A 9,948-nucleotide genomic window follows, 5' to 3' on the forward strand; every position below is an offset into this window, starting at 1 on the left:
AGTGAAACACATCCCTGAACAAAAGCAAACAGATGTTTTGTTTGCTTTGGTTCAGGGATTCCTCCATGTTTGTTGTTGTTGTCATCATCCTAGCTGCCACTTCTCTTGTGCATCAGTGGATCAGTGGACCAGGAACTCCTGCACTTACAAAGGTTCCCTGTTGTCTGGAGAGCAAACTGTTACATTAAATTACATTAAAACTAATTAATTAATTGTGATTCACTTGTTAAAGTCCCACCACTAAATAAAATATATAAATATATATATATATATATATATATATATATATATATATATATATATATATATATATATATATATATATATATATATATGAATAAGTAGCGCATTCTACAAAACTCCCACACAAGTCACTGAAAATGATGTTGTACACACAGTAAGCCTGCGTGTGACTTAGTCACCCAAGACAGCAGCCGGATCTGGGCTGTCTCCGCACCAGGTCTGGGCTGGATCCTCCCGACAAATATCCGACATGGACTCAGCTGCTATCCGGAATCAGACTGTCAACATCTGTGTCCCAAAGCCCAGCTGGATGTGGCTTGGATCCGAGCCGTATCCGGCACAGATTTTGCTACTCTGGGCCAAATGTGGCCAACATTCCTTTTCAGATGTGGGAAAACAGGTCCATACACATGTGACCCATTGTTAATCCGGAATGAATCCCAGAATACATCCAGCCACATGAATATTTCAGGGAATGCTATAACAAAGTAGTGGAAAAGAAGACAGGGCTATGTTCATGACAGACGTTTCCTCACTTCAGACCTTTGCCACATGAGTAGGATCGGGGCGTCTCCATAATGCTTCATTGACCAGTCACTCCTCTACACCGGAACCTCCATGCACAACCTCCATGCTCCATGCATCTCTCGACCCGAAACCAGACGCCCAAAGTAGATGAGCTGGACCTCAATAGCACAAAATAACAATAACACCAGAAGCAACAGAAACTCTTCCGTTTCCCCCCCAAAATAAACACGTTGAGGAAAGAAAAGTTTTCCTCCACTACTTTCTTCCCAGACCACTGAAACCATCTATCATGCGAGTCCTGCTGCTGGATGTTGGCGCTGGTGTGGAGCTGGCAGTCGACTCCAGCCTCACTGCTCATAATTACTTCCTCGCTGGAGGTTCTGCTCCACTTTTCCATTAACGCTGACAGCAGGGAGGTTGCACAGTCCATAAAGTTTTAAAGTCCTGCCTGTTTTGTCATCCACTCATAACAACACAATCGCAGGCTGTGGGGCCGAGCGCAGGCCGGGGTGAAAGCCCAGTAAACACCACGAGAAACTCAGCAAAGCAATTTCAAAGACTGAACGCCGACCAAAGTACCACGACTGGTGTTGCAGGTAGCATCATCAGCATGGAGAACCCTCCACTGCAGCACATTTACAGAGCAGAGTTGGAGAGCCCTTTGTCGCCGGTTCTGTTCATTACTTTTATGGACAGAATTTCTAGGAGCAGCCAGGGGTCAGGATCCGGTTCGGGAACCACAGAATTTCATCTCTGCTATTTGTGGACGATGTTGTTCTGCTGACCTCATCGGACCGGGACCTTCAGCATGCTCTGGGGCGGTTTGCAGCCGAGTGTGAAGCGGCCAGGATGAGGATCAGCACCTCCAAGTCTGAGGCCATGGTTCTCCACTGGAATAAGGCGGTTTTCTCTCTCTGGGTCGGTGGAGAGTTCTTGCCCCAAGTGGTGGCGTTTAAGTATCTCGGGGTCTTGTTCTCGAGTGAGGGAAAAGGGGAGCGTGAGATTGATAGACGGGTTGGTGGGTATGGTCACGAGCTTTGGGTCATGACCGAAAGGATGAGATCGCGGATACAAGCGGCTGAGATGAGTTTCCTCCGCAGGGTGGCTGGGCGCACCCTTAGAGATAGGGTGAGGAGTTCGGTCATCCGGGAGGAGCTCGGGGTGGAGCCGCTGCTCCTCCACATCGAGAGGAACCAGTTGAGGTGGCGTGGGCATCTGATCCGGATGGCCCGTGGACGCCTCCCTGGGGAGGTGTTCCGGGCATGTCCAGACGCAGGACTCGCTGGAGAGATTATGTCTCCGGTCTGGCCTGGGAACGCCTCGGGATCCCCCAGGAGGAGCTGGAGGAGGTTTGTGCGGACTGGGAAGTTTGGACATCCTTGCTCCAAATGCTGCCTCCACAACCCGACCACGGATAAGCAGCAGAAGAAGGTGAAGGTGAAGGTGAGGTTTGGAGAGTTGGAGCTGCTCAGTGGCAGAGAGCCCACGAACACAGGCGGATGGAGCTCATCTCACCCAGGGTTTCCTCCATCATGATGGGCCTGCACCTCAAACTGAAGTGTCCTCAGCCCACCACAAGCCCTGGAAGTAACCATCTGTACCTAATTTTATTTTATTTTATTTTAATTTCTTCATGACAACACTTTATTCCAAAGCACTTTCCTAGTTCCTAGTTGACCATGGCAATAAAGTTTTGTTTTGTTTTTTTATGTTATCAAACTGTGACAAATACAAACACCAACACAGCAGCTGCCTGTTTCACCACAGCTCCATGTCTATTGATGATGTCACCACCGAACGCTAAAGATGAAGGCAGGCGTTTCAGGCATTTGAAGACCAAAGTCACCTTTTGAGGCGTAAAAGAGGAGGCCTAAGATTGTGTCACTCATTATGAGCTCTGTGTGTTTATATATAGCAGCGTCCGCTGAAGATCGTTTCAACTTGTGTTTGCAGCGTCCCAGATACCAGATACTAGTGAAGCAACCTTGTGGGTGCAAGTCATCATTCAAAGCCCTTTTTATTTCTTGCTAGTCAGAGTCATTGTTTCATATCACAAGCAGAGATTTGTCTGCTGTCTCGCCTCTCCACACAACAACCCGCCAGCCTGTTGCTTTGACGCTAGAGGGCGACAGAGCTCTGTAAATCTCATTTTTTAAATTAGATTTTCGAGAAATAGAAGGCTTAAATCATAAACCTCATCTTAAGAATTCTATTTCATCGGGATTATTCGAATTATTAAGTACTGAATAAGTATTTTAAAGTCCGTCAAACTGCTTTCGGGAAGATTTACAAGCATAGGCTTTAATAAAGGTTCAAGACACGCAGAAAAAATGTTTAAATTATTATCAAACTTTTGTATTTTATAAATTATTTTATAATGATGGAAAAGTCCCACAAGTCAGCAAGTAATAAAACAGAAATGGCGTATTGTTTAAAATTCCTAAACCGAAATATATGCAGTGGGAAATAAATTAAAATCAGATATGAAATATATTGTGAGGAAAAAAATAATTTCCAAATGAAAAGTGAGATTCTGAATCAATCAGGAGGTTAATAATATAGACAAGCCTTTACAGCAATGAAACAAAAAAATAAAATGTGGGAAGTGTATTTAAATACCAAGACAGGCATAAATACCGAAATATATGGTTAAAAAGCAGGATTTAGATTTTTTTTTAGTAATAAATAAATAATAATAAATTCCTTCTCTACAATATCAATCGGAAAAGGCGTTTACAGTCTTCCTCCTCGCCAGAAAATGAACCACCAGAACCCTCCAGCGGCACCGATGCACTTCTATCCGGACCGGAAGTTTTACCACGACAGCTACTCCCACCACACGCTCCCAGGTACTTCCGGTGCGGCGAGACTCACTTAATGTTGTTAACTTTGTTTTTTCTGACGCAGAGCACGTGCACTTCCCGCACGAGTGTCCCCGGAAGGTCCCGTACATGCTCAACGTCCCAACAGCGGAGCCTCGTCCACACTCGCACCACTGCAACCAGGAGATGCTGGAGCGACTGCGCATGCTCTCTAGTGACGGAGTTGCAGGTAACCTGTAGGGGGCAGCAAATCTGCGGAAACTGACGTCATAATCCCTCTATTCAACAATTATCTTCATCTATGAGTAGTTCTTTTTAAATCACTTTATATACAACTCAAGTTTAGTTTTAGTCATTCATGATTTAGTTGCTGAGACTCGGATCACGCAAGATAACCCGAATAAATAACCGCAAAGTAGCATTGTTAAAGATAAAACATCTTTAGTCGTGGACCCATGTGAGCCTCCACACACTGACGTCCAATCTTGGTGTTCCAGGTTCTGATCCGAACCAGCAGGCGGACGATTCGTCACAGAAGCGAGTTCTGCGCTTGATCAGCAACAGGTGCAACACAACCGTCCACCGACCGACAATTCACACACCTACTGATAGTGACAAGTATAGTAGACAGTACAGTGGTACCTCAGTTCTCGACCACAATCCATTCCAGAGGGCCGTTCCAGAAGCGAATTGTTCGAAATCTGAATCGATTTTTCCCATAACAATGAATGGAAAAAGAAATAATGCGTTCCAAGCCTTAAAATGGGCTTTTGTAGGAGTGAATGAGTGAGGTCTCTCCAGAAGTGAAGAGGTGCCCGGTGCGTGTCCAGCTCTGAATGTGCGCTTCTGTGCAGTTTGGCTGTGACAAAATCATAAACCCCGTAATGCTGGAGTGTGTGCTCCAGCACCGGAGGTGTGGAGAGCGAGCACCTCCCCTGTGACGCTCTACCACGGTCCAGTGCGGAGACAGAAAAGGTTTTACACCTCAATATGAAGAAAAAACAGTCAGTAAATGTAGCTAACGGGACACGTCTGCATACAGAGGCTGCGTTATACACAATAACAAAGCGAGTCGTGGGTCAGCTGATCGGTCCACGCATGTTATGTTTTTTCCGTCTTTTTTCGGGGCCGTTCCAGTTCTGGATTTTTTATAGAAATCAGGAGCAAAACAATCTCGAAATTTTTGTTCAAACTCTGATTTGTTCGAATTCCGAGACGAAAACCGAGGTACCACTGTACTTCAATCAAACTGAATATATTTTCATTTATTGTACAGTTATTACTGTGTTTGAGGATTGTTTTAATGTTTAATGCCATCTCAAAGACAAATGTCTCATTTGAAGCGGAAAATTGGAATTGTTTTTTGTTCCAAGTATGATTTTCAATTCAGATTTTAATGTTTTTTTGTTTTGAATACATGTTCCGATGTTGCAGGATCGCGGCTCGCGAGTGTCGCCAGAGGAAGAAAGACTACCTGAGACACCTGGAGATACGGGCCCATGACCTGGAGAGGCAGAACCACATGCTGATGGAGGAGATCAGAAGTCTGAGGGCAGCCAACGGAAACACCAACGAGTGAAGGAAGAGAAGAGGCTTCTGTGGATCCGCGCTCTGCAGCTCTTCCAGACCTGACATGGATCTCCATCAGGGTCTCCTGCAGCCCTGATGAATCTAATCAAATCTAGAAGAACATGAATGAATCAGTTATTTGCCTTCGATTGTGCTCAGAATATAAAAGACTCAGTGTGTTTGTGTTTGGATTAAAGTCCTGGAGCGACTCCTCACATCACTTTTCTTAAGTTCCTGTCATGATTCCTCACTGATCAGGTGACGTCCTTCAGTTCGATCAACCTCCAAAACAAGTTTGTCAGGATCTCCCTGCAGCAGAAGAGAAACCTGGTCAAAAGTACCAGCAGCTTTTAATACCTCCGTTCCTCTGCAGGAGCTCATGATGACAGCTCAGAACCTCCAGTGACAGAGACTCACTTCCTGTCTTCAACAAGATTAGGTCAAGCACAAGTGGGCCCTCTAGTGGTCTTCAATATCACGCATTCCTTTGATAGATAGATGGACTATATAAAGATTCATTATTCAGTGGATTGGAAAAGTCTTACCAAACTGACTTGTGACTCGAGAGACTCCACTCTCTTCAGAGCAGGTCACAGATTCAGACCAGTGAGAAACTGAGCTTCACACATTCATGTTGTTTGTATTTACCTGCGGCACGGAGGTTGGACTGATCTGAATGTGAAAGTTCCCATGAATAAATGAACATGGGCGAAATGATTCCGTTTTGGGAGTGATCCGGATCACCGTCTGGATCCAGGATCTTTTTTTAAAGGCTTCTTGACTGGCCGAGGTTTGCGCTCTCTGAGTGCTCATCATGTGCTGCAAGAACTATTAAACAAATATTATTAAGCGTCGCGATCTGCTGCTTAAAAAGGAGCGAGTGAAGAGGAAGAAGATGTTCCCCACCACAAAAGCACTGCTGTCTTTGGAACCTTTGTTGTAAAGTCCACCTTCTCAGCTCAAAGGCGGCCGCGGACCAAAGTAGTTCCGATTCCCATAATCCCCCTCAAATTAATATAAAGGAGAGCTGGTGCTGCAGGATGACTTGTTATTTGAGACTTTTGAGTGACTTGGTGGATCCCGGCAGACAGAAGCAGCGTCGACTGTACGTACATTTGTCCTCCACTGTTGGCTGCATAACTGCATAGTAACATAGTAACATAGTGTCCATGTAGGATGTAACAGTGTAGCACTCTTCAAGCTAATGCTAACACCAATTCTCAATGATACGCTCTTCTTCTGTGCGTTCTATGTGGTTGAAATATTAGGTCTGAGCATGAAGGCGGGACAGAAAAAAAGACAAGATTATGAACCAACTCATTCAGCTGAGTAGCTTTGAATGTTTTTGTTTTTTAGCTTTATTATGGAGCAGAAAACATGCTAGGCTCTTAATAAATGAACCAAGCACATAGACATCAATGTAACTGTTGACTCTATATGCATTTATTTGGACCTCAAGCATGAGGTGGTTCATCAGTTCAGTCTGATTTAAGCATCCAGTGGACCAGTTATGTCAAGAACTCTATTCCATATCAACACATCTGGTTCACTGCTCTGGATCAGTCTTTTGAAAATGAATAAAGAAACAAGCTTCTACTGTAAACCAGTGAGATCCAATTGAAAGTGAATTAACCACATGTCTTCCTGTTTCTGGTGTTAAACATCAGCAGGTGAGTTCTTAACATCAGAGGCTTCTACAATCATGGAGAACAAGCCGAACCCTCAGTCTGGTCAGATACAGTATTACTCTCTTCACACGGTGCCAGGTGCGTCAGCTTGGTTTGGCTCTTGGTTTTAAAGGTGTCTTGAGTTGGACTGAGGCTGGTTCTGATCCGCCAGGAGAGCATCATCCTCAGTTCCAGTACGAGTGTCCGCAAAATCTGCAGCTGATGACCATGATCAACGTCCCGACCGCAGAGCCGCTCCAGCACGTTCTCCAGTACAACAACGAGGTGATGGACGGGCTGCCCATGTTCTCTAGCGACGCGGTGCAAGGTACGACCCATGACAGGGTCTGGTGTTGGCATCACTGCCTGAGGTCTCTGCCATTTGGCTGTTGGAAATGTCAAAAACATTTTTAAAATTTACCCTACAAAGTATTACTAAGATTATGTCTCGAAATCCTGTTGCTGTAGTTAAGGTGTTAAACACCCCGAGTGTGTTGTAGGAGCGCTGTAGTGCTACTGCTCCCTACCGTCAATTGGGGTCAGTGCACTCGGCTATTTCACACTGAATTACACAGATATAATGAATGTAGGGCAAAAATATAGGTTAATAACAATGATATTGTGGGAGGACGTGAGTGGTTTGGCTGAAGTTTCTACTGTTTTTCGAACTTTTGAACATTTTTTGGGGGGGTGGAATCAGTCCTTCTTCGACTGACTGGTGGACAGATGATTTTCTAGTTGTCTTAAGAGTCATAAAATAGTGGGTTGCTTCATGAAACAGTGTCCTAATTTCCAGAGGCCACTAGATGGCACTGTCTGCAGCAAAGCTGTTTCAATGAAACCTCAGATCCTTTTAAAGCCAAGAGCGTCACCTACGGAGCTGTCTCACTAAGCCACGACTCAATATCTGTAATACAGGTACTGTACTTATAGTGCTGCTTCAATTAAAAATGAAGTACAAGATCTAGAAAGTTGGCAAGGTTTTGCTTGAGAAAGAGAAACTTCTCCGCTCAGGGTTGGAACTCCACCACAAGCCTTTAATAAAGTAATAAAGATGGGCTCAGATTTACACTGACTGCAAGAGATGGAGCCCACACCACTTTATCATGGTCATCTCACTGGTCTGACAGTTCAACTGAGACCGGAAACAGGTCCAACTTACTGAGGTTATGAGGATCCCACTGGCACCGGTTGTATAGGGACCATATATACAGGTCCAGTGTTGCATAGTTTCTGTGCACCCTCAACACAAGATACGCTCTCCAAGACCTCCAATCAGGAATAAGAAAGCCAGTACATATTCACTGGTGAAACGTTCAGGTATCTGGATGAGACTCAGATTAGAACCGATGTGCCTTCCACATTGAGCCCAGTTGGCTTGGCTCTAGAACCCAGTCAGGCAGCCTCTGCGTTTCATGGCCCACCAGAGGCCTGATGTCACTGATGTCCTAGGGATTCTTAAGAAGCTGAAAGCTTCAGAAGTGGAGGAAACTGAAGATAAGGATGCAGCCTTTAATGACCTTGACTCCTAATTTTGATTCAGGATAATACAGCACGACCAGAGCTGAAGTGAGTCCCATTGTGGTCACTGGTGTCTTCCTGACTTCCCTGCAGCCTCCTCGGGTGACATGGCCGCCTACCACCCGCTGCACCGAGCCGCTCCCACGCATCAGCAGACCGTGGTCCAAGCCAACACGTCCAGCACTTCTTCGCCCAGACAGGGCTTCTCTCAGAAGAGAGCGCAGCGCCTCATGAGCAACAGGTAGCGTGAGACAAAGAGGTGACTCTCCCACATGACTCCACCAGTCCAACTCTGCTGTGTGTAAATGAGCGATGCAGTGGATGAGGGCGACCACAAGGGTGGGGGTCAGGAGGTCACCTTCCGCAGAGCATGTCACGGAGGTGTGTCAAAATCTGACGCCTGGTTTCATCCGGCCCGTTTCTCTGGACCTCCACCTGGACCTTTATCCTAGCGCCCCTCAGTGGAATCAACCAACCCTAAATTTTATTTCAACAGTTCATTAAACACATATTAAAATAATAATAATAATAATAATTGACCAAACTGTTGTGTTATTCATTTTACGATATATAATTTATCTTTTTTTCGGGAGTTTTGGGGATTTTAAGTTCCATTGAAACGCTGAATTACGAAAATTTCAAAAGTTTCTTTAAAAAGTTTAAAAGTACATTTTTACGTATCAGACCCACACAGCATGATAGCAATATTTTAAATAAAAATATTTTCTGCGCTGGAATGATTCACAAGATTCAACTTTTTAATCCAGGGTCTCCCTCCAATCCCCCCCTCCACCCTGCGAGATACGGACCCTAAGAGCAGATAGAAACGCTTTAAGAATGTTAATTTTAAGGGTCACTGAATAAAGAAATAAATGGGGGGATATGCAAAACGGCACACCAGTAAAATAGTTGTACTCCTGGCCAGTGGAGGGCGCCCATGGTACCTGTAAAGTTCCCCTCCAGTGAATGGCACTTGGACTAAAGTCAAGAATCGGTTCCTGTCAGCGTTTGGAACGGCAGTATTTTTTTAGTAAACAGTTATTTGAAAACGTGTTCAGTGATCTTGTTTTTTATTCACAGTCTATATCAAGGTGATGAAGAAGGAAATTGAGAGACTGGAACTATCACTTGACTTTTGTCTTGCAGGAAAGCTGCTCGCGAGTGTCGACAGAGGAAGAAAGAGTATCTCAAACAGTTGGAGGAACGGGCAGCCGAGCTGGACGGTCAAAACAAGCTGCTATTGGAAGAGATAAAAGAGCTGAAAAGTATTTATGGACATAATGACGACTGAAATTAAACACCATCAATCCCTCATACAGTGCTTTTTCATGAAGAAATCCCATTCAGACTCGTGAATACAGATCCTGGTATATCTCTATTGACCCAAACCAGTCCGCCAGCTCCCTGGTAAACCAGCCTGAAGCTGCTGGAGATGCAAGCAAAGCTGCGATCCTTCTGATGAAACCCAGGTCAGACCAGTGGGTCCATCAGCAGCGCGGTTCTTCACCCTAGTCAGGGGAGTGAAGACCTAACCTCCCAAGCCCAGAGACGCCCCCCTAAAAGTGGTTCATTGAAGCAAAACTGGGAGGCTCTCTGTA

The 9,948-nt window shown here is 45.0% G+C and overlaps 2 protein-coding genes across 4 annotated transcripts; both read left to right on the forward strand.

The window, feature by feature from the left end:
* Positions 1–2,731: 2,731 nt before the first annotated feature.
* LOC128767709 (cyclic AMP-responsive element-binding protein 3-like protein 4) lies at positions 2,732–5,485 on the forward strand. Its single transcript, XM_053879934.1, has 5 exons — positions 2,732–2,909; positions 3,527–3,620; positions 3,679–3,822; positions 4,091–4,157; positions 5,028–5,485. The coding sequence occupies exons 2-5, from the start codon at positions 3,530–3,532 to the stop codon at positions 5,170–5,172; spliced, it is 447 nt and encodes a 148-aa protein (XP_053735909.1). The 5' UTR covers positions 2,732–2,909; positions 3,527–3,529; the 3' UTR covers positions 5,173–5,485.
* A 672-nt stretch (positions 5,486–6,157) lies between these two features.
* LOC128767708 (cyclic AMP-responsive element-binding protein 1-like) lies at positions 6,158–9,664 on the forward strand. Of its 3 annotated transcripts, none has more exons than XM_053879931.1 (5): positions 6,158–6,267; positions 6,830–6,928; positions 7,002–7,157; positions 8,444–8,591; positions 9,497–9,664. In XM_053879931.1, exons 2-5 carry the CDS (start codon positions 6,865–6,867, stop codon positions 9,639–9,641), a joined length of 513 nt encoding a protein of 170 aa, XP_053735906.1. In that variant the 5' UTR covers positions 6,158–6,267; positions 6,830–6,864; the 3' UTR covers positions 9,642–9,664. The 3 variants fall into 3 exon arrangements, with proteins under 3 accessions (XP_053735906.1, XP_053735907.1, XP_053735908.1); XM_053879932.1 differs by having other exon boundaries at positions 6,833–6,928; XM_053879933.1 differs by lacking the exon at positions 6,158–6,267 and adding an exon at positions 6,437–6,486 and having other exon boundaries at positions 6,833–6,928.
* Positions 9,665–9,948: the final 284 nt, after the last annotated feature.

This window comes from Synchiropus splendidus, chromosome 11 (genome assembly GCF_027744825.2).
Source record: "Synchiropus splendidus isolate RoL2022-P1 chromosome 11, RoL_Sspl_1.0, whole genome shotgun sequence".
Taxonomy (NCBI): domain Eukaryota; kingdom Metazoa; phylum Chordata; class Actinopteri; order Syngnathiformes; family Callionymidae; genus Synchiropus; species Synchiropus splendidus.